Below are 23,745 nucleotides of genomic sequence, written 5' to 3'. Positions count from 1 at the left end.
CCAAAAGTGTGTGAAAATTCACTAGTCCTTGAAAAAAAAGCTACTGGGTCTTCAAAATACATGAGGCCCTTCCCAGAATTTTAGAATTGGAAAGGTGTCTCAGAGAGAATTTAGTTAAAATTATTATTTATTTATTTTTAATGGAAGTGGATTTATTTGAAGTTAAGTATTTACTTTGGGGTAGAAGTTATATTTTTCTGAACCTGTTACTCAGGCTTAACTGGAATATCTCTTAGACAAGTTTATCCCACAATTGCCAACCAAGTAATTTGATGAAAAATGTACCACGGCAAATATAGTTTCCCTTCAAAGATTCTTATTAAAATAAAACAAACAACAGATAAACAAAGACTAAGCATGTAAGAAAGTAGATTCAATTGGTTTTAGTTTTCCTGAGTAGTTTCTATTAAGTAAGATGTAGTTACTTTTAGAGTCTGCATATGTTTATTTTCTGGAGTGAAGTGTGCATTTATCTCCTTCAAATATTAGACAAGACAATGATGACTTTGAAAATGCTATTTTCTCAGAAAGCCATCTACCTTCAACTGGTGGAACTTCCTCTTCTGTAGGGGGAATGATTTCTTCCACTTTCTTAGGTACCTCAGGAACTTAAAAGATATTGATTGTTTTAGGCATTTAAAATGCAAGAACCAAAGAAGAGTACATAGAAACCAAGTTTTCTGTCTTTCAACACAAGAGAACAAATATCAGGACATGCACAAGATGAAACATTGACATATCACGGAATCAATTAAAGAGACAAAAACAAAGAGGTTATTGTTTAAGATTAAGAGTCCATTTTAGAGATATTCTACCTTTTACTCCTGGAGCCTCTACTTTTTTAGGGAGAACAATGGTACTTTAGGGACTTCTGGCTTTTTAAAGATATATGAATTTAGTAATTTTTAGAAACAACATACATAGAGAATCAAGATAAAATATATTAAGTACAAAGTGGAATAATTGACATAGTACAAACATGGGTACAACTGAGTCACAAATGATGAATGCAAAGGACAGACCATACAACACAAACGTTTATGTTGAACATCCTATGCAGATAGCATCCCAGTTCAACATCGGCGCAGCAAGCACATCCTTGTTCTGAGTGATGTACCTTTGGCAGGAGGAGCCGCTGCTTTCTTAAGACCAGGAGGAGGCACCTTCTTCTCTGGTTCAGGTTTCTTAGGCACCACAGGCACTTTAAAGATATTATTTTATTTTACAATTTTAGTTTCACAAACACCGAGACAATGGACACAGTGAAGTACTAGTTATGTTAACACACACTGAAACAGGACGTTTTGACATTTACAGGTGATGGAAAGAAATGGAAGAGTCTAATTCGCTTGGGAACAGAAGTACCTGTGGCAGGGGGAGCCTCCTCTTTCTTAGGAACGATCACTTTCTTCTCTGGCACTTTCTTCTTAACCTCAGGCACTTTAAAGACATCATTTCATGATAAGAATATTGTGAGGGACAAAAAAGAGAGAACACGCGAAGTCCACACACAGAAAGACCAACGTGCAACGCTCGCTCAGGAGAGGGGTGTAATGCAAGTTGGGAGCCCACATGTTATGATATAATTAGGTTTGTAGAGCAAGGGACCAGCACCCTATTTGAATATCAGACAACATATGTGGTGATTTCATCCATTTAAGTTTCACTAGTAACTAATTAAATCATCATCTATAAAGTATTTCTGAATCCTTGAAATTCAATAAAGGATCAGGTTGACCATTTCACTGATTTTATAACTATTTAGCCTGACGGAGGAGTTATGCTTATTTCAAATAGTGGTACCATAATCTTTTGCAAAAAAAATGTAATTAAACTTGAAGGCATAAATACAGGCATTTTGACCCGTACTATGAGCTTACTGAATCTGTTAAATCTGGATACCATGCATTCAGTGACAGAGGACCCCTATATACCTTACTTTATTTTATCTGCGCCCGCTAGGGCTGGCATTAGTATCCTCATTTCATAAGAATGGAACTTGAGGATCAGGTTAAAGAGTTTTCTCAGGGTAACATAGCGGGGAACAAAGCCAAAACACAGGGCCAAAATAAAAACCTAATCGTCTACCATTTATACGTGTATATCAGAAGATATAAGTTATCATTCAATATTTTGATAAATACGTAATCTTTTTTTTCTTTTCATCCTAATGTTAAAATGCACTTAATAGAAATGGTTGAAGGGTGACATTTAGGAAGATTTATTTACCATATTTTTCAGGTACCTTTTTTGTATTATGATGTTTAATAAAATTATAGGGTATTGGGGTCAAACTTTTGTGGCAGTTTTGGGATATTTCCTTTCATCTTTGCTCTTAATACTGCTTTGCATCCATTGAAAAGTGGATAGCAGTGTTCCTGAACCTTTTTAGAAGTAAAAATGTGACTGTCTACTTTATAAATGTAATTTTTCCCTAAAACCCAGCTCCACCAGGATTTTCCTGATGAAGCTATGACTGAAGACCGTGTCTCCACTTTGGGGAGGTGTACCTTTGGGTGCTGGAGGTTCCACACGTTTAGGAGCGGGAACTTTCTTCTCTGGTACAGGTTTCTTTGGCACTTCGGGCACTTAAAAACATTTATTTTAAGACATTAAAAATCACATGCACAGTACTGTCCATATAACAAAAAAACAAATGAGAATAAGACCACAAACAGCTAAATGACATTTCATATTACAAAATTTGAAAAGACATTCAGATAATTTACAATAGACACACACAAGACAGACACCCATTAATAAGAGCACACATGAACGGAATGTTTTCTAAGATTTAGATGGTAGACAACATAGAGAGTGGAGCACTATAGATAAGACTGGAGATGAAGGAAAAGATGGAAAGGCAGAAGTCAACACAAAAGAGGCCTTGATGACTCCAAGAAGAGCTGCTATACCTCGTGCAGGTACTGGCACCGTGGGTTTAATTTCTGGAAGAACTTCTTCAGGTACAAATTCTTCCTCCTCAGGAGGCACTTCCTCTTCTTCTTCCTCAGGAGGAACTTCCTCCTCTTCTGGAAGAATTTCCTCTTCCTCAGGTAAAACTTCCTCTTCAGGAGAAATTTCTTCTTCAAATGGAACTTCCTCTTCCCGAGGTAAAGCTACAGGAACTGGCACTGGCTCCCGTGTCTTTGGCACTTTAAAGATATTTATTCAACCACATGAGCATCACTTTTATGTACAACATTCATAACAATGGGACAACAGGAGAAGCAAATATTCTGTGATCATAGAGCACCAAGCACTTATCATAATTAGTGAGCCTGTGCAACACCAGCTAGCTTTCCTTTTGGCCCTGGTTCTATTAGACATTAATGTACCTTTGGGTGGTGGAGCTTCCATTTTTTTCTGAATGGGTGTTGGTTTCTTTTCCTCTGGAATGAGCTTCTTGGGCACCTCTGGCACTTTAAAGATATTATTTGTCTTTAATAATGTGTTCTTCTACATGTTTTAGTGCAACAGATATGAAAAAGAATCACAGAACACCTGATTTTTATATTTCTAATAAGATGATTTTTTAAAACATGGAATATTGTGGGGGAATTTATATGTGAATATACATTAAACATATTAAAGAAAAAAGGTGTTTTTCCCCCCCACCCAGATATTCTAAATGATGAAGTGATATACCTTTTACAGGTGGAGCCTCTACTTTCTTAGGAACAGGAACTGGCACCTTCTTCTCAGGCACGGGCTTCTTGGGCACTTCTGGCACTTTAAAGAAATGATTTAGAAAAAAAATTTATACAACATAAAATTTTGCATAGAAGCATAGCCTCAAAAAGATCAAGATAAGGTAGTAATAATATAGCCAAGGTATCTCAAGAAGGATTGTATCCTTAAAATATATCGTTTCTTTCCCATAAAGAAATATTAAAGAAATATTAATCCCCAAAGATTAATTTTTACTCACATGCAAATGTGGAATAAGAAAGTGTTGTGACAGTGCAAGTTTATGTACCTTCAGCAGGTGGAGCTTCCACCTTTTTAGGGACCGGTGCAGGTACTTTCTCCTCTGGCACAGGTTTCTTGGGTACTTCAGGAACTTTAAAGATATCAAATAGGGTTAGTGTCACATTTTTCACTTTCTGACAAGAATCCAGCAATTTCAGAACTTAATTGAAGCATCATAGATATTCTAATAATTTCACTTTAAGATGAAAATAACAGCCATAAACAAAGGGATTCACAAAAATAAAAATTAAAAAACACTGAAAAAACATAGATTGGTGACAAAGACAACACACAATGCCTGGTAAATGGTGATTTTTGCCTATTTTGGTGTTATAATAAGAATCTATTTTACACTAGGAACTTTCCACTAAAGAGGAGGAACCAAGCATTAAGCATCAACATGCTTCGATGGCAAAATTCAGAGATGGATACACAGTAAACCGCTCCTATAACCAGTTGGTTGGTCCTTGCCTTGCCATTAATATTGTTAATGTAGTCATGGGGAAAGAACTGATATGGGCCATCAAGTTATACTACATGAGTAAATTATTACGTTATCCCCCTGATGGACTGCAAAGAGATGTACCTTTAGCTGGTGGAGCCTTCTCTTTTTTAGGAATGGGCACAGGAACTTTCTCCTCTGGCTTCTTAGGAATCTCAGGCACTTTAAAGATATTATTTATTAGTAAGTTCTAAGTACTAGTAACAACACATCCGTACAAAGCACAATTCACATTTCTAACAACAGACAGCAACACACACAAGGTTTTGAACTCAGAAGATAGTTCACTATTTCTATGCAGATAAAGGCTTTCATATGCCCATGATATGAATGACGATGTACCTTTTGCTGGTGGGGCTTCCTTCTTTTTGGGAACAGGAATAGGTTTCTTCTCTTCTGGAACAGGTTTCTTGGGTATCTCAGGCACTTTAAAGATATTATTAAGAATTTTGGGAATGTTGCAAAAAGATATGTAAAGTAAAAAACAACCGCAGAAATCATACTTCAGCATCTAAAAGTGTCTGTTTCTAAATAAGCAAAATTGGTCATCTGTGCTAATAAACCCCAGAATCTGGTCAAATTGGACACTCAGATGCCAAAGATGCTGCTGTGTATCCCTTGGTGGGAGATGTAATCTACCTTTGACTGGAATTACTGGTACCACTTCTTCAGCTATGACTTCCTCCTCTTCATGAAGGTACTCCTCTTCATGAAGGTACTCCTCTTCATGAAGGTACTCCTCTTCTTCATGGACATATTCTTCTTCTTCAAGGTATTCCTCTACTTGGGTTACAACTTCCTCTTCAAAGGCAATCTCTTCTGGTTCTCGTCTTTTAGGTACTTCTGGCACTTTAAAGATATTATCTTTAGGTTGGACATTTTCCAGTTTCTCAACAAAATTAAGTAATGTTAAGAACACAGCCATTTGTAACAGAAGAAAGAACAGGCTTTACCTTTCACACAAAAGACCTTCAGACATAGAACTGAACATGAATTTCATACCAAAGAAGACAAACAACACGTAAAAAGAGTGGTATTAAGTACCTTTAACAGGTGCTGCTACTTCTTTTTTAGCAATGAGCACTTTTTCTTCTGTGATAACCCTCTTGGGCTTCATGGGCACTTGAAATATTAAGTATAAGGACATTTTAATGTAAGAAACAGGCCACCCAGCCAATTCTTGCTTTGTTGTTCTTTAAGCAGATAGAATAATTTTGCAAGTGCTTCTTATGTGATGGATGTGCAATAGTTCATCTCTAAGACTATATATGTTACATGGAAACAATTCTGAACCTCACTGAGATAAGAACATACCAAAGTGCCCAAGTAAGTCTGAGGTAGCAGAGCCCAAACGCAAAATCATGTTTAGTGTTTAGGTATCTCTGCCTGTAGGAAATATCCTTTACTAAAAATGAAAACCTAAATTCTAGGTAAGTACACTTTCTGAAACTGTAGAGAAGTTACTTCACACTTAGTAAAAAGCAGGAGAAAAATTATTGGACACTGAGTTAGCTTTTTCTTAATCTTCAAAATGATTTTAGAATGAATATTGTTATATCATTACATCAATTTAGATAAACCAGGAAGGTGCCAAATGATCAGTGACTTGAAATTCAAACATTTTATTTTCTGTATATTGTAGCCATGTGGCAGTATGCAGCCAATGTATAAAAGACTATGGACATATTTTAAAATAACTTTTCCTTTTAAAGGTTAAATTACCTTCTTATCCTGTATATACAGATTTTTACATCCAATATTTACCAAACGATTAATTTAAAAGACACACAACAATGAAATAAAGTGAAACATAGCTGCCTTAATTGTACAAGAGACATTATAAAAGCCCCAATCTGAGAAGGAAATTATACCTTTAGCAGCTGGTTCAGTCACCTGCTCTTTTTCACGTTTGGTAATTGAAATGCGTACTTTTTCCTCAACAACTTTCTTTGATTCTTCAGGTACTTTAAAGATATTAATAATTGAAGAGCATTAAAACCAACCACATGAATACAGTGTAAATAAAAACACACGAAAAACTGAAATGTAAGCATTGGGACTAGAACAACACATTTAGTAAAAGCAAAGACCAGCAGACAAGGTGGTAAGACACGTTTATAGAACACAAGGGACAAAGATATTTTTGGGTCATTATTACTTGGCCAAGTACCTTTGGGTGGTAGAGGTTTGAGTTTCTTAGGAATGGGCACTGCTACTTTTTCTTCAGGGACAGCTTTCTTCAGAACTTTAAAATATCAATATTAACAGATTTACAAAACTGAACCAGATTTCTCAAGAGTAGTAAGAATAAAAAGTTAAGAAATATGACGTACAACATGACATCCCCGAACACACACACGATTAGCGTACTGCCACTTAAACAGGTATTTGTAGTACGACTGACATGTAAGAAACACAGGTCTCTGAGTACTGATGACGTCTTTCTCACTCTACCTTTAGTGGGTGGGGCCTTTGGTTTTGTGGGCACCGGTTCTTCTTGGACTGGCTTTACTGGGATAGGCTTCTCAGGTTCTTTAAAAGTACATACAGGGTATTTAGGGTTAGAGTTGAGAACATAAATACAAAATATTATTTCTTAAATAGACTCAAAGAATTAAAATAATTTTATCTTTCATCTACAGTGTAGCCAGAGCCTCTAGAGGTAAGTAAGAATCAGAGGTCCCAGAAGAATAAAGTCTAAAAGACCTAAACAAGCTTATAGTGTCCTTTCCTCCTTGCTGCTTATTTCTATTAGGCAAGTATTACTCTCTCTTACATATTCAAACTCTCACTTCACTTCAGGTAGACAATATGGTGGTTAAAACATCTGTCTATATAATAATGGCTTTTAATGTTATCTTCAAAACTACACAGGATGGCCTCAAAGTTAGACTTAGAAACATCAGAAATTGACATAATACTGACTCATTTCAAAGTTCCAATAGGAACTTATTTTTTGAGTAAATTCTTTGGAACCAAAATGATATGCCTAAAAATAGGATCTTCATGAGATAAAACACAGCTGCTTGTTAGCCTTCTTCTCTGTCTTTCCCTTTGAAAGAGTCTTTGTCAAGTATGATGATGGGAACCCTGAGGCTAGCACATTTTCTCAACAGCCTATCATGATTGATCAAAACAAGCTTCAGAATGGGAGATGTTCAGAAGTTTTTGATCATATATTAGAATGATCATAGGCACATGAAGATAAATTCCTAACTTTTTTTGAGAAAGAAATGTAGCAACATTTACTATTTTGTGTACAAGGAAAAATGAGGGGGAAATACGTTATTCCATAAACCCAATCTAAACAGTAACCATAAGATTAGCACAGAGATTTTTCCCCCCCTAAAAGTTACTGAAGAAAACAAAAATTTTGAAATTGCCAAAGGAAACAAAGTTCTTTCCAAATTTCTTTGGGCACCCAAAACTGTATCCTGTTCTAATGGAATTTGCATATATTCAATATGGTTTCAAGATTGCAGTTCTGTCCATACCTGTGATGTATTCTTCCTGTTCTTTAGTCTCTTCGTAAAGCTCACGTTCCGCATAATCTTCATACTGCTCATATTCCTCTGTGGGCTCATACTCCACAAATTCTTCACGATCATATTCTTCATATTCTTCATACTCCTCCCGCTGTACTGAAACACTTTCTTCTTCCCGGGTGTAAGACCATTCTTTCTCTTCTGTTACAGTTACTTCTAGAATAATATTGACAACAAGCAGCAGTTTACTTGAAGCCCATTTAGGGATAAGAGTAACAATGTGCTTTGATTTCATTTCTTTGTGATGGTCTCATGCACTGGTTATGGGAGAACCTGGTTGTCCTTTGCTGGTCCAGGTATTACAGGGTGTACATTTGCTGTTTATGACTTCAAATGTTGGATTCCCCACCTTTAGTCAACACTAAGCCCATAAAGGATGGGAGTCAAGTCAGGAACTAGGAGGCAAAGAGCTGTGTAGTTTCATGCAGCATTTTATTATTTAGTCAAAACACAATATACCTTTAGTGGGACGAGGTTCTCTTTTTGGAACTTCAATGGATATCGTTTCTTCTTTAACGGCTCTTTTCCTGAATTCAGTCACTTTAAAAAGAGTAATTATTAAAAATGAATTGCAAGATTTTGAATATATATGAGTTCAGAGAAACTGTGTATGAACAATCCAAGGACAAAGATGACCATAACCGTGCTTGTTGTCAAATTTTTAATTTAAATGGCAAGAAAAATCAATAGAATTGGAAATAAACATGATCTAATATACATATGAATGCTGTTTTCTAAGTTACTCAATGCTTTAAAGAAACTGAGTAACTTCAGAAGATCAAGTAGTATTTATAAGAGTTAAAAAAGGCCACTAGACAACATAAACAATGACTATGAAACAAGCATGAGACAGAAACTTGTGTTACGTAAACAGTTTCTGTACCTTAATTCTAAGGTATTTTTATAAGTTTTACTGGTACAACATAGAAAATTCAGGATTTGAAAAGTTTTAAATTTTTGTCAAAGATTGCCACACAAAACAAGCATTTTGGCAGATGAGTTTAGTACATAGACAAATAAAGACATAATAGAAGACAAGTACACTTTAAGGGAAAGTATCTACACATGTTTGGAGAGAGCTTCACATTTTTTTAGGAAAACAAAAGAAGAGATACCTTCTGGTATAAGAAATGTTTAGTTTTGAAGATATGAAATAGCATATGCATACCACTTTAAAATATGTATTTAAATTAATTTCCCTAAGAACCTAAATTCTGCTAGATTTGTTTCAATACCTATATGCTTATTTTGATTTCTGAAAAAGTTGGCGTACCTTTTGCCGGTGGTGCCTCCTCTTTTTTAGGTTTGAGTTTGAGAACTTTTTCCTCTGGAACAGCTCTCTTGGGTTCCTCGGGCACTTTAAAGACAGATTTCACTTTAAAGAATTGTTTCCCTCATTCAGACCACCAAAAGGCAGTTGTATAACAGCAACTCAAACATAAAAGACCTGACATTTCCCTTATTTCAAACGACAAACACCCGTAACCAGTGTGTCTGGTAAAGAGAAGGGGCAAGTACAACATTCTGTGTATGAAAAGGCTCCATGTACCTCTGGCTCTTGGAGGCTCTTCTTTTTTAGTTACAGCAACAAGAACTTTTTCTTCCTGAGTAATTTGCATTTGCCTCTGAGTCACTTAAAAGATAATTTTAGGATTAGGGAATTATATTGCTTCAAGTGGAATTAAAAAAAAAAATTAGCCAGAAAGGACTGTGATTTTAGAATATAACAATTTACAAGGTACACACAAATAAACTTCACATCAAGTAAGTAAAACTCCACCCATAGACAAGGCGATAATACACCACTGCCACCAACACACACCAATAACCTCCACGTAAAAGGTGGGACCCAAAGACAGCAGCAAGAGGACACGAGACAGGACAGGTTTCTAGCTTTCCTGCTGGGGGATCTCATTTACCTTTGGTGGGGGGAGGCTCTTCTATCTTAGCCACTTTTGGAGGAGCCATTTTTTCAGGAATTGGTTTCTTTGGCTCTTCTGGCACTTAAAAAACATCAGACAACACAGTCAAACATACAATAGGCACACTTATTTGCTTGTTAATGTTATAAAAATTTGAAGAATGGATTGATTTAAGGTTAAAAAAGACAGGCATTGTAGGAGAATTAAGTAAATCCAAATATACCTTTAGCTGGTGGCACCTTTTCCTTTCTAGGAACTGCTGCGGGAATTTTCTTTTCTAGCTCAGTTTTCTTAGGTGCTTCCGGAACTTCAGAAAGATTACGTTTAAGAATATTAGTTTGAATTACAGAAGAAGTGACATCGTTTGGGGGCAAAGAACTCACTTTTTGAAAAGATCACATATTTACAAGAACATTAATGACTATATTCAGCACAAATGTTTATACACACATGCTGACAAAACTGTAGGCAGTTAAATTAAAGATATGATTATAGCTATTAAGACAAGTGGTACCATTTCTTTGTGAGAACTGTACCTTTAGCTGGTGGAGGTTCCTCTATTTTAGCAGGAATTTTTGGTTTGGGTACAATTTTCTTCTCACGCTTTTCAGGCACTTGAAAAGATTATAAAATACATTTGTAGAAATGTCCATATTTCTTTTTAATAAAAATGTAAGGAATCTTTTTGTTTAGACATGATACGTATCAACATTTACAATATAGACAATACATTAACTACAAGAGAGGATTAAGAATGGGATGTATAGGGATGGAACTAATTCAAGAGTCAGTGTACCTTCGGCCGGTTCAGCTTCCACCCTCTTGGAAATAAAGTGCAGCTTTTCTTCTACAACATATTCCTCAGGCTCTTCCAGCACTTTAAAGACATCAATTTTAAAGAAGGTAAGTTGTAGTGTTTCTCATGTTCATTAGCTGTAATTTATTGCTCCAAGAGTAATCACAATAGCAAAAGTTTAACACTTGCCAAATCCCTGATTGTTTCCACTTAAAATACTAAGGAAGAAGATTTTAATCAAAGCATGTGTCTTAATAAAGAATATGGGAAGTAAGTTTCATTAATTTAATTTTCAGGTGTATCATAAAGATAATAATGTTTGTATTTATAGGAAGAACCGGACAAGTACAAGACATAAGAACAATTCTAATGGCTTTTAAGTATTTGAAGATAAGTTTCAAAAAATTAAAAGAACACTCTAGATTCAAAGGCTACAAGGCAGAAACATATACTTGAAGAAGCATAGACAAGTTTATAAGAAAGAAAAGACTTGTATCACGTAAGAAAAACCTACTGAGGACTCAGAAACAAGTGGTTCCCCCCCCCAGTTTTGTGGGGGCAGGTATGGTAAAAGAGGCAGGCATTATCACATGATTTTTGAGCCTATGTGTATAAAGTTAACTACAGAATAGAAAACTCTAGTTACAAACACATATCTTTACACTAGAAGTAAATTTAACAGGTTATCCAGATTTTTCCTAAATCTTTTGGGCTTAATGAAAACATAAGAATATCATAGAATGTTTTTCCTTTTTCTAGAGTCTGTAGTACTAAAGGAAATTCATAATGCATAGTGTCAAAAACTGAAATCAGATTCATGAAATGAGAACTTTCCTTGCATACATGTTATGTTTGGTTTCTCAAACATTTCTGGAACGGATAGGACCCTCTTTGAATCCATCAGATTCTTGACTTATGTCCCTTATAGTGGCCTCTCCCAGAAAACAAAAGAACTGGTAGGTTTCCTCTTGGGAGTCATGTCCTATCTTGTTCTTTCCAGCCATTCTACTAAGACTACATATCTGGATTTCTCAAGGAGTTTTCTTCTGCAGAGAAGGGGTGGGGCATCATTTGTTAGCCAGAGATGAAAATATATAGTTCTATTCATCTTTTCATTGGGAAGAGAGTTAATTTGTTAAAAACCTTATTGACTTCTCTTAAGAGCTAATTAGAACTTTCTTAGGAAAGTTCTTTCAAATAAACAGCTTTAGCCAGAATGCTTGACTTGATCAGTAAACCTAACGGTGTCTTAATTCATTGAAAAGGTATCCCAACACTGAAATAAAGTTTCTTGTTCAAGCCTTAAGAAACTAGAGTGGATTCTCATTACAGGTATGGGAACATCTGAATAATAGGTCAGTCTAAGCAAAGATGTTACACAATTGTTTTCTCCATACATGAAATATAGGAAAACCCTATGTGTTCAGTGCTTCACTCTCAAACATGGCCTTGACTTCTGGAATATAATAAGGTAACATAATTCCCTGTTAATTTTAAAACTGTGAGTCAGGACACATTAGTGAGTTGTGCTATCAAAACTGTTCTATGTTTCCTCTGTTTTACATTAGACCACCAAGGTGAAGATTATGCCAATCCACCACGCTGAAACCAAGCCCTGTCTAAGGGAAGGATAAATGTATATGGAGATACCTGCCCCATTAGTTACCTGTAGATATGAAGCCCTCCCCCCTCCCCCATATAGCCAAGAGGAGATGGACACGAAAGGCACTGGATGTTTATTCTAAGTAATGCTCCTGAATCTTGTGTTTTGATCAGAAGACACATCTAATGAGGCCAGTAGATGTTCACTAGATTTGTGTCACTTTTCCTTAGTCGGTAAATAATCCGTGAAAGAAAACAACTCAGTGAGCCTCCGGGTCCCGTCTAGCTTATTTGAATTGTTTACCTTCATATTCTGTGACCTCGGCTTCCTCCTCTTCCTCTCTCTCTTCTCTATAAACTGAAAAGGACACTCTTTCCTCTTGTTCTGAATAGCTCCATTCCTCCTCTGCCGATACTTTGAAAGATAAGATTGAATTCACATTCAGCCCCCTGAAATGCTGAGAATGGCTAAGCCCTCCCTGCAGAGGGACAGCGGTTCTTCTGCCTGCTTCGGGCGTGGCTCCACAGTCCCCCCTCATTACAAGAAGGACAGAGCTGGAGCTGGCTTAAGATGAGGGGACAGCGCAGCTCAAGACCGACAAGAACATTCTAAGAACGTCCATGTGGGGCCACTGTCACAATGATCCCGTTTTCAGCACCCCGTTCATTTCTTAGTATGATTTGGGCCAATGTAGACACAAAAGACTCAGTCCCCGAAGGCTACGGGGAGACAGTGACAAAGGAGGACAACCGCTACAGCAAGCAGTCGCATCCGGGAAGAGTGGGAAGAGAAGGCTTCGGGGAAACGCGCCAGCTCATTTCTCCCTCTTCCCAGCTGATACCTTCGTGCCGCGTGACTTCCACTCTTTGAGGAACTGCAATGGATAGTTTTTCTTCGGCTACCAATCTCTTCTCTTCTAGGACAGTTTTCTTAGAAACTTCAGCTTTAAGAAAGCATCAGAGTTGACGTTGAAAAATCAAGACTCTTAACAATTCTCTCAAGAGTTCGGGGAAGATTTGCACAGTACAAGACTTTCACTGGGAAAATGGGAGCACAGGTACGGAACACGTCACAAGCATACACACATGGGAACTCTATCAGAGGACGGACGGACGGACAGACGAAGGGCTGGGACCAGAAGAACACAAAGTGGGAAAGGCAGGGACTCCAGGCTAGAAGGGCCTGTCGGCGGTGTGGGACAAACCCTACCTCGGGGAGGAGGAGCTTTCTTAGCGACAGGAGCGGGCAGGGAAACTTGCTCCTCTGGGACAGGTTTCTTAGGCGGAGCTGGCACTTTAAAAAGAGGCGCTTTTAGATTCCCAAAGTTGTCTCCTTGGCGCACAGCGCAAAGCCCAGATACACCCCACAATGCACTCATGTCACAAAGCTGACGAAGTCATCGTCTGCCCGGGAGCGCAAGAGCCTAAACAAAGATGGTTCTTGGCAAGGTGCAGAGACAATACCTTTTGGTGGTGGAGCTTCTTCCACTTTCTGAGGCGGGGTAGGTCTTTTTCCTTCAGGAACTTTCTTCTTGGGTATTTCTGGCACTTAAAAGATAGTATTTGATTTTAAAATTCTCAGGAAGGCAAAATAAATGAGCAACATAGAACTGGCAGCCCCTTAAAGAAGACATGCAATTAAAGAAGCCTGAAGGAAAGACAGGTTATTTCACGGAGACAGGATTAAGTACCTGCTGGTGGTGGAGATTCCTCTCTTTGAGTAACAACGGTTATTTTTTCTTCTGTGACAACCCTCTTCTGTACTTTGGGAACTTGAAAAGACATTAATTTTGAGAATTGACTTTATGTTTTCCAAAGTAGCTATTGTACAGTTATTTTTTAAGAAAGTAGGCAGGTGGACAGACACGCTTGTTGAATTCTCACACCATAAAACATTCATTTTGAATTTAACTAACTAAACAAAGAGATAATTAAACACAAAAATGTTTTGTGCTCAAGATGTATAAAAAGGGCTTTTTTTTTTTTTTTTTAACTTCTTTTCTAAGTAAGTAACTGTACCTTCAGCTGGTGGAGCTTCCATTTTCTTTGCAGCAGGAACAGGAATCTTTTCTTCAGGGACAGGTTTCTTTGGCACCCCTGGGACTTAAAGTTTTTAAAACAGCATGTTAGTTAAGATATATATCAATTTTATGAACGGACATAGGCACATACACAAATATTCATGTAGTTCATTAATGTTATAGATTTTCTGTGCTTTGGCAAAATAATGCATAAAATTAAGCTATAGAGGTGTTATAAAGGTCAGGATGTGATAAATGGCCCAAGTGATGTTACAGAGACATTTAGCAGTCAAAAATAAATTAAATACATGGAAGGATGTGTGCAGAATTCATTCTTTCTTTAGATATTGATATGCTTTTGATAAAAACAAATTTGTCAGCAATTATAGAGCATGAATGTGGTATATAAAAATCTCTTTATGTTTTGTACTGATAAATGGAACCCATTGATAATGGATTTAATTTATCTAAGACTATCTTAGACTGACACTAAAAACTCTTTAGAATAGTTGTATCTGTATGTTACTTTTTTCCCTTTTCTCTTCTGATTTGTGTGTGTGTGCCCTTGTAGTGTATACAAAACTCAGGAAACCCTATTATTCTAGAGTAAGCCTCTCTGTTGGGAGCCGGTGACGTGTCTGGACACGGTCCACGTAGCCTGAGGGTCTGAAGTCAAGGACTTGACCCTCCCCACAAGTTCCCATAAGGAGCCGAGATAAAGAAATTACCAAAGTCTGGGCTCCTGCAGAAGGCAGGGTGTTTACTCTGAAAGAGTGTTCATGAAGCTTTGAAGGAACTAGTTTGTATCACCCTCACCGCATTATCACTTGTTTGTTACTTACTACATAATAAAGGCTCTGAAGCCATTTGGTGCTGCTCCTCATTAGAGGGCTGTCCTCCTGATCCCATAACTTTGTCTGTCTCTTTCATTCCCACCGCTCGACCTCAGGTTTGTTCATTTTTCAGGCTGGCTCCTGACACCTTTCAATCTGATATCCATGTGTCAATGGCTTTGGAGAGTTCTATGTATAAAATTTTGTGGGTATGTGCACATGTACTTTTCTCTAAGAGGCTCAATAGTTTTCCACAGAGTCTCTGACCCAACAAAGGTTGACGGTGGGTTTAGTTAATCTAAGTGTTGACGATGTTGAATTTTTAGATGGCAAATGTATTTTAACAGCCTGCGTTATTGGCAATAAATATTTCCACTTTAAATAAGATATTGGCAATTTTGTAAACCCCTGCACCTGTATACTTGCATTTTTAATATCTTGATGTAATTATACTGATATACACTCGTGTGTATGAGTTATGTTGTACCTACATGGGTTGTTTATACATATATATACATATATATATATGTCACTACATGTATTTGTTTATTTAGAAACAAACATGCCTCTCTGTCTCCTTCAGGAGTGGTCAGTGGCTTTGGTATTAGTATTGATTTTAGTAATATCACTTTTTCATTATAATCATTATATATATTTTCATATAATTATTATATTTAAATGATTAGATCATCAGAAATTATTCTTTAAAAATTACTTGATTAAAAATAAGTCCCAGAATTCTGGAAGAGCCAAGAGTTTAACAAAGAGAGAAGCAGATCTGATTTAGGAAGAAAATGGAAACACTGGGCAGTCAGGCAGATGGGAACTATTTAAGATGTATAATTTCAGTAAGCCTGTTTTCTCCTAAGTTAGATGATGTACTGAATCTCTCTATAATTGAGCAGACATGTACAGTTTGTAGCTTCACAGCCTCCATAAGGTACTGTCTTTTATCACCAAAAACCAAACCAAACCAAAACAACAAAACAAACACCAAGTCCAAAAACCAAAGCAAGGGATTGGCACATTTGAATCCAAACATGCCTGTATGAAAGGTTCCATAATTAGCTAATTAGATAATTGCAACATTTATGACAAATTTTGATGTTCAATTAATGTCTCAAGAAATATGGTGAAAGTAAATGTTAAAAATCGATATATTTCCAATTACTGGAGACTCGGCATCACTAGCTTTTCAGAAGAGTGGCAGTTACTAGTAGCTCTGTGAACCTTTTAATCTAGTTAACATTCAGTTCTGCCAAATACTCTACAGTTGTCAGTCTTTGGATCTTGTCAAAACTCATGAAAGCATTTTTTATTAAGAAAAAGTCACAACTCTAGGAGTAAAATTTTTTCCTAGAAACATGCCTATAGAAAATGAGTTTCACAAATATTTCTTCTTTAAGAGAGGGAAGATATTAAAAATTTAAGACAGCTGTCTGATGTAGTTACTTCTCTTAACACTTTTAGGAGGTATCTTTGGAATGTTCAATATCATAAATAATGTATATTGAGAGTACGACCCCTAAAGCTGACAAACAAATGAAAAATACACAGGGCATGTAAGCAGAGTATGTATGAAGACCACATAAAGCAAGGGGCCAGTATTTGGGGCGAAGGGTTATCCATGATCAGCTTGGTGTACCTTTTGGGGGAGCGGCAGGCTCCTTCTTGGGTACAGGAACAGGCTTTTTCTCCTCCGGCACCGGTTTCTTGGGCACTTCAGGAACTTTAAAGATACCATTGTTGAAAAAATGTTGAGAATGTCTAGTCTCATTCTGAGACATTTAAGATTACATTAAAGAATAAATCCTTAGTAAGAGTGTAAGAATTTAGGAAGTAAGCTCGCTCATATGTGGAATCTAATGAACAAAATAAACTGATGAACAAAATAGATCCAGAGACATAGAAGCATGGAACAGACTGAGGAATCTCAGAGGGAAGAGGGGTGGGGTGGGATGGTGGTGGAGAGAGATTAACCAAAGAACTTATATGCTTATATGCATAACCCATGGACACCGACAATAGTGTGGTGAAGGCCTGGGAGATGGTGGGAGCGGGGTGGCAGGGTAGAGGGGGCCATTGGGGTAAAAGAAGGGGACATATGTAATACTTCAGCAATAAAGATAAATTTAAAAGAATTTAAGAAGTAATTTTATATGCTCTACTTGTGATGAAAATGTATGCCAAATAGATCAATACCACAGAGACACCACATATGTTACATGAAGCCAACAAACACCCAATTAGCATAGTCTGGAGTCTAAAAATGGTACTGACACTCATATAACACATTACCACACACTAATGAGTCAACATACACAGAATTAAACATATTACAGATGTTCTACAGATGTTCCTTTGTTAATATACAGATCTCATAGAAAAAGATACCAGAAGACAGACAGTAAGAAATTTTTAAAAAATACATTATTCTACCTTTGGCTGGTGGGGGCTCCACCTTTTTAGGAGTGGGAACAGGAACCACTTCTGGGACTGTTTTCTTAGGTGGCTCAGGGACTTTAAAAATAAATGCACCGTTTTTGAGAAATTGTGCATTTTGACAAGGCACATACTGTTGGTTGCAAGACTTAGAATTAAAATAAAAAGTAGACATCCCCGTTTTATACCAATTGAATGCAAGAAAGTTACATGTTAGAAACAAGAATAAAAGGAAATGGACAAGTAACTAACTAGAAAGTGCTGTGACTTATTCACCTTTGAGTACAGGAGCCTCCACGTTCCCAGGAACAGGCAGGAGCACCCTTTCCTCAGAGGTACCAGTGCCTGTTCCTCAGACACTAGTTTTAGAAACTTAACTTTTATAAAGCAGCTGCCTTAGAACAATTGCATTAGATTATCTCAAGTATTTTTAGTACCCTATGTGTTTAACGATTTGACCAGGGGTGAGACTGGGGGAGTGGTGGAGCCCTAATTTGTAGCTGCTGCCAATTTCTGAGTTCCAATATCTGTGGTGGTGTAAATGCTCCCACCTCGGCCACCAACTGTGACGTCATTGTGGAGTTAAGAAGAGATGTGCAGTAGCACACCATATTATCTAGCATTTCCATAGCACAGATATACTCGACATAACCTCGGAAATATACATAATAGTAAAGGGCAGTGAAACAGGGAGTAATGAGTGTTGAGTATTGATTGGCATAGTTTTAAAACATATATAATTTATTTTATTGCAAGATTATATAATTTAACTTTCAATCCTGGAGGTATTAAACACTGAGTAGCAAAATTCCTGAAAATTTAACCATTAGCTCTGATGAGCTGGTATTTCCAAATAGCTGGTTACTAGATTGTGAGCTCCCTAAAGTGTGGACAGAGCCTCCATAACTTTCGTTCCTCTCTCCTGTACCCTCCTCATGGTCTTCCCATCCCCCTGTGATATCCTTTGTATCTAGTGGCTACAGGTCTACTGACTGTGTGATTAAATCTATTATTTAATATTAACATATTCAGGTATTTACTATGGAACTTTTAAAAGATTTTAGAAACTTAGAATGAATCATTAATACCTTTTGGCGGAGGTTCAATCTCTTTGGAAACAGCAACATGAATTTTCTCTTCAGTAATAGTTTTCTTTTGTACCTCAGGGACTTGAAAAAATGTACATTATCATTACTGGTATGCCACATCGTGAGTGGTAGTTATAATTTACAAAGAATGTTGAAATACAAATTAAAATGGAGACAAATGTGAAATGAAAAGATGACAGAGAATTAAAAGGAGATAGAGATGCCTACATAATCCCAAATTAGATAAGAACAGGAGGAAAAACTCCATGTAAAGCCCTTCTATTTGAGCCCCCAAATTAAAATTTGCCTTATACCTGTTACTGACACCTCCTCCTCTGTGTGAGATGCAAAGAACATCTTTTCTTCTGAAATGACCATCTTCTTTGTGTGCACAGCTGGCACTTTAAAGAGAGTATTTCACATTAGTATCCCTTTTTCTACAACAAGACAGCAGATCAAATACACAGGTTGTACACTACATTTAAGTGTTTAGACACAGAATGAGTGGGTTAATATGAAGCTTAAGAACAAACTCAGTACTGACAAGAAAACAAATCATGTTTGATCTACAGGGACAAACGACCCATGCAGCCGGTATCAAACATTATTAAATGGCAATCAAATAGACACAACTTCTTCACATGTAATATGGTACTTTTCCTAATCTGTTAGGGTCTATCCATATAAATGAGAGGATGGGAAATAGTCTATGCATGGAATGCATTGCATAGTAAAGTTAGAAGACTATTCATTAAACACAAAACCTTCCTTTAAAAATTATGTAATTTTGAAGCAAAACTAGAAGCAAAGATAATATTATTTACTTAAGTTATACATATGTGCAACTCAGCATAAAATGTATATTATATAAGAGTGACCTTATTCTGGTGGTTTCAGATTTGTAAATTGTTTAGTAATATATGTACACATACCCATATACATTAAAAATGATTAAAACTTGTAGCTGAAAGAGAAAGATATATACCTTTCACTTCAACAACTTCTTCCTGCACTGGAGTCCGAGAAGGTTTTTGTGGAACAATCTTCTTGGAAACTTCGGGTACTTAAAAAATATGTACAAATACATTTGTATTGTGAAGAATAATGCTTTGCACATAAATTTAAAATATCTTAGTTTAGGTGACTATATAAATAACTAATGTGAGTATATATCAGTAAACAGGTTACCTGTGCACATGATACTAGAAGTGTTTTAAATGATAATACCTTTTGTGACTTGAACTCTTTCTTCCTCTATTCTTCGAGAAGTCTTTTCAATTTTTTCAACTACTGGCTTCTTTGCAACTGCAAGTATTTTAAAGAAATTGCAGTACTTTTAGAACTTCTATTAACATAGTTTTGCTCTCTATATGTATATGTATATATGTGTATACTTTTTTTAGAAAGAGACAAAGTTGGTGCTCTGAACTTTAAGTACAAGTTTCTGTACTTCAAATATTTGGGTTATATTTTATTTTATATTTACCATAGCAATCTTTTTATCATTTTTAATTTTTTTTTCTAAATGAATTAAGACATTTTTAGAAAAAAGTTCATTGATACAGTAAAGCTTAGAGAAGAAGTTGTGCCTATTGGATTGAACTGATGATTTATATATACGTCTTTGCCAAACAAGCCATGATAATGATGTTGATGCTCTGATCTAGTTAAATAATCCCAATCACATACCTTTAGGAGGTGGTGCTTTTTTCTTTTCGGGCACCTTTTCTGGAATTTTTCTCTCATGTAACTCTTTAACAAAAACACAGAATAAGAAGGGGTGCTTAAATAGATAAGTTCTAAAAGGTTGTTTAAATTGCAAATGAAATAATTTAAGAATAACATATAATTGGGTCTTGTATTGGAGATCCATATTGCTAACGGGATTCTTCATGCTGTATTTAGAAGCAAGATCAAGCACAGATGCAGCAAGGCATTGACTATAAAACTTGAACTTTTGCTTTAGAAAATAGCACTTGGAATTTAATCTTAATAATGGGACCAAATAATTCAACTTACACAATGTCAAAGCATGAAAGTAACAGAAGAAAACGGCTCTTTTAAAAATTAAGTTTCTAAAGATTTCTAACCTTGAAAAATGGAAACAATCCTTTTATCTGTATCCATGATTAATCAGGTTAATAACATCGAAAACATAACGAACTGAGCAAAAATAAAGAGAAAAATCACCCAATTAATACATACCTTCATAAACCTCCTTTTGAATTTGAATAACCTCTCGCTCTCTGTAAGTCTCCTCCCACTCTTCTTCCCCTTCATCATAACCTTCTGTCCTTTCATAGTATTCCTGCCCTTCTTCAAAATCTTCTTCCCATTCCTCGTGCACCTCCTTTTTCGCCTCTCCCCTGGTCTCCTCATAGTCTTCCTCTGGTTCTTCGTAATAAGGTTCTTCGAATGGCTCTGTGTATGGTTCCACTTCCAGCTCATCATAAGGTTCTTCCAAAGGTTCGATGTAAACTTTCTTCTCCTCGTAGACTGCTTGCTTTTTCTCAAACACAGCCTCTTTTTCCTTCTGAACCTCTTTCTTTCTGGTGATGGTCGTTATTTTCACTTCTTCAGCCTTGGAGGATACATCAATAACTTCAGGAGCTAAAATAAATAAGTACATAAATACATAAATAAATACAGGATAACCTTAGCATGTTAATTATATCCATACAATTCCCTCACTAAGTGAAAGTCAAATTTTACATCAGTGTCGTACTGAGAATTTATGTTTTCCTTGTGTCGGTTTCATGTAAAATTTTGTTGACTACGGAATACTATCAGGAGTATCAAGATACACTCTACTCTTAATTTGAGGATTTTTTTTCAGTGTGAACAACATGGCATTCAGTAAATATTATCAAATGGATACACCTCCCATAGTTTTATGAAAGCTCCAGTTTGTAAAATGCCATCATTTTATGGCACTTATATTCAATGTTTCTGCAGTTAACCTCTATTTAAATTTCTAACTTTCAAAAACATTTCTAATTTTAGAGCTACATTTTTGACTATGGAATATGACTCTTGAGCCAGTTTGATAAAGATAATATTTAAAATTGTGTAGCTATATCAGTTTGTTGCTTTCATACAACTTTTAAAAACTCTTAAAGGTTAATATTATTTATATGACCCTAAACATTTGTGTTAGTTACAATTAAAACAATAAGAGATGAACCCCTCTCCCATCTAGCCCTCACCACTTCTTTCCCTACGTCCATTGCACTGGGGCTGCATAAACATCCACCTGGGTTTCCTTTTCTAGGATTGAAGCAATATGAAGTAGCTATCATTTCTAATGTTAGTTTTAATGTAGTGGAGGAAACTCTACTTTATAATAAGCTGGAAGCCCAATATGTAAAAATAAGAATACATGGCACAGATGTCAATCTCAGAAGTAAACAGAATAAAAATATTTAGTTTTTTATATTTACCTTTTGCTGGAATTAAGGCAGTAGGAGATGGAGGCCTCTTAACCTCTGGGACTTTAAAAACATAAAATACATGTTTATTTTTAGATCACACATTTTTTAATGCTTACTAATCCTGTGTACCCTTGTTAGTTATTTGTATAATCTGTGACTACTATTAATATACCAAATGCTTTCATAATTTCAAATCTACCTCGCTGGAAGTGCTATGAAGTGCCATACTATTTTTTATTGATTGATTTTAGAGAAAGAGGGGAAGAGAGAGAGAGAGAGAGAGAGAGAGAGACATCAATTTGGTGTTCCACTTATTTATGCAATTCATTGGTTGATTTTTGTAAAAGCCCCGATGGGGGATTGAGCCCACAACCTTGGCATATCCGGATGATGCTCTAATGAACCAAGTTACCTGGCCAGGGCCTGCAATGCCATATTAATGAAAATGCAGGAAATTTTGAAGCTTTATTCTAGTTTAGTTTGACTTAAAATAATTTAAGTTAACATGAAACATGAGACTATTCAATATATCTAATGTTAAAAATTAGAGCATGTTTATTTTTTTCAGTGATTAACTGTAAAGTTCAGGAAATACGCATGCTTTTTTTGTTTTATTTTATTCCATAATATTTCACAAATGGCCATTCATAGAAAAGTCTCAGTGAGTGGTGCTCTGTGCTCCTGAATTCTCCTTCTTTTAGGAGGTTGCTGTTCTCTAATCTTAATCAAACGAGTAAATAAATTTACCCTAATGGGTATATAAATTTGCCAAATTGCTTACATTTAGTTTCCCCTTTCCTAAAACATTCCAGGGTATAATAAAAATTCAAGTAATTGAATTGATCCTCCTTCAAAAAGTTGTTCATTTTTTTTTAATCTGCACATATTGACATTTACTTAGATGAACCGGGAAGGATGCTAAGTTGGGCAGGAGCAGCCAGCTGAGAGCATCAGCCCTTGACCTGTCATTGCGTGATTTGATCAAGACCAGCTGTTAGACTAGAGGGCAGTGCTTTCTTTATATCACCATCCAGAGATAACAAGAGTCTCTGGTGTTGCCATTGGGCATAATGGGCAGACATGGACACAGGAGGACAGTGGATAAAAAAAGAAAGTAGAGAAAGAAGTGGGGACTGAGTCAAAGAAGAGGGTGACAGTAAGTAAAGGAAGAGGTACCATTTTGTTAATTCAAACTCTTACTTTCTTCCACCTTCCACTATTTGGAATTTAAAATTTTTAGCCAAGAGCAAAGCAATAAGACCATACTTTGATTAATTAATTATAGTACCTTTAGGTGGTGGTGCCTCTTCTTTGGGCTTTGTGACAACTTTTTTGGTATCTTTCTTCACAGCTTTTTTGGTCACTAAAAATAAAATGTCAGATGTAAATAAGCAAAATATTTTCAGGAAACTAGGAGGTGTATTAAGATTTTTTTTTCATATGTTTTGATGGTAACAAGAGACCACACACTATTGCAAAATACTTGTTTCAGAAAGATCTTGGACTAGAATGCAGAAAAAGTTTTTTGAAAGTTAAAATATATAAGGTGAATTTACATCTTCATTGATTTTATGCCTGCTTAAAGTTTTCA

At 36.1% G+C, this 23,745-nt stretch overlaps 2 protein-coding genes across 2 annotated transcripts in view; both read right to left on the bottom strand.

Moving 5' to 3' along the window:
• LOC308559674 (titin-like) overlaps nt 1–23,745 on the bottom strand; it is a 269,782-nt gene that overhangs the window by 138,109 nt on the left and 107,928 nt on the right. Inside the window, 29 exon segments of the mRNA XM_081142718.1 lie at nt 3,339–3,422; nt 3,649–3,732; nt 3,980–4,063; nt 4,559–4,636; nt 6,929–7,006; nt 7,969–8,175; nt 8,479–8,559; nt 9,293–9,376; nt 9,569–9,652; nt 9,939–10,022; nt 10,165–10,248; nt 10,478–10,555; nt 10,738–10,818; nt 12,644–12,754; nt 13,182–13,283; nt 13,550–13,633; nt 13,804–13,887; nt 14,031–14,111; nt 14,359–14,442; nt 16,839–16,922; nt 17,633–17,713; nt 18,724–18,804; nt 19,038–19,124; nt 19,709–19,786; nt 19,951–20,028; nt 20,413–20,475; nt 20,929–21,333; nt 22,164–22,214; nt 23,443–23,517. Coding sequence (XP_080998844.1) covers nt 3,339–3,422; nt 3,649–3,732; nt 3,980–4,063; nt 4,559–4,636; nt 6,929–7,006; nt 7,969–8,175; nt 8,479–8,559; nt 9,293–9,376; nt 9,569–9,652; nt 9,939–10,022; nt 10,165–10,248; nt 10,478–10,555; nt 10,738–10,818; nt 12,644–12,754; nt 13,182–13,283; nt 13,550–13,633; nt 13,804–13,887; nt 14,031–14,111; nt 14,359–14,442; nt 16,839–16,922; nt 17,633–17,713; nt 18,724–18,804; nt 19,038–19,124; nt 19,709–19,786; nt 19,951–20,028; nt 20,413–20,475; nt 20,929–21,333; nt 22,164–22,214; nt 23,443–23,517 — 2,820 coding nt within the window.
• LOC308559743 (titin-like) lies at nt 4,703–6,817 on the bottom strand (the record flags this gene model as incomplete). The annotated part of the gene is made up of 7 exons (XM_081142847.1): nt 4,703–4,710; nt 4,817–4,900; nt 5,114–5,323; nt 5,519–5,596; nt 6,346–6,438; nt 6,645–6,719; nt 6,808–6,817. The coding sequence occupies 7 exons, from the start codon at nt 6,815–6,817 to the stop codon at nt 4,703–4,705; spliced, it is 558 nt and encodes a 185-aa protein (XP_080998973.1).

This window comes from Miniopterus schreibersii, assembly GCF_964146895.1.
Source record: "Miniopterus schreibersii genome assembly, chromosome: 7".
Lineage (NCBI taxonomy): Eukaryota > Metazoa > Chordata > Mammalia > Chiroptera > Miniopteridae > Miniopterus > Miniopterus schreibersii.
This window is presented reverse-complemented; position numbering and strand designations above follow the sequence as displayed.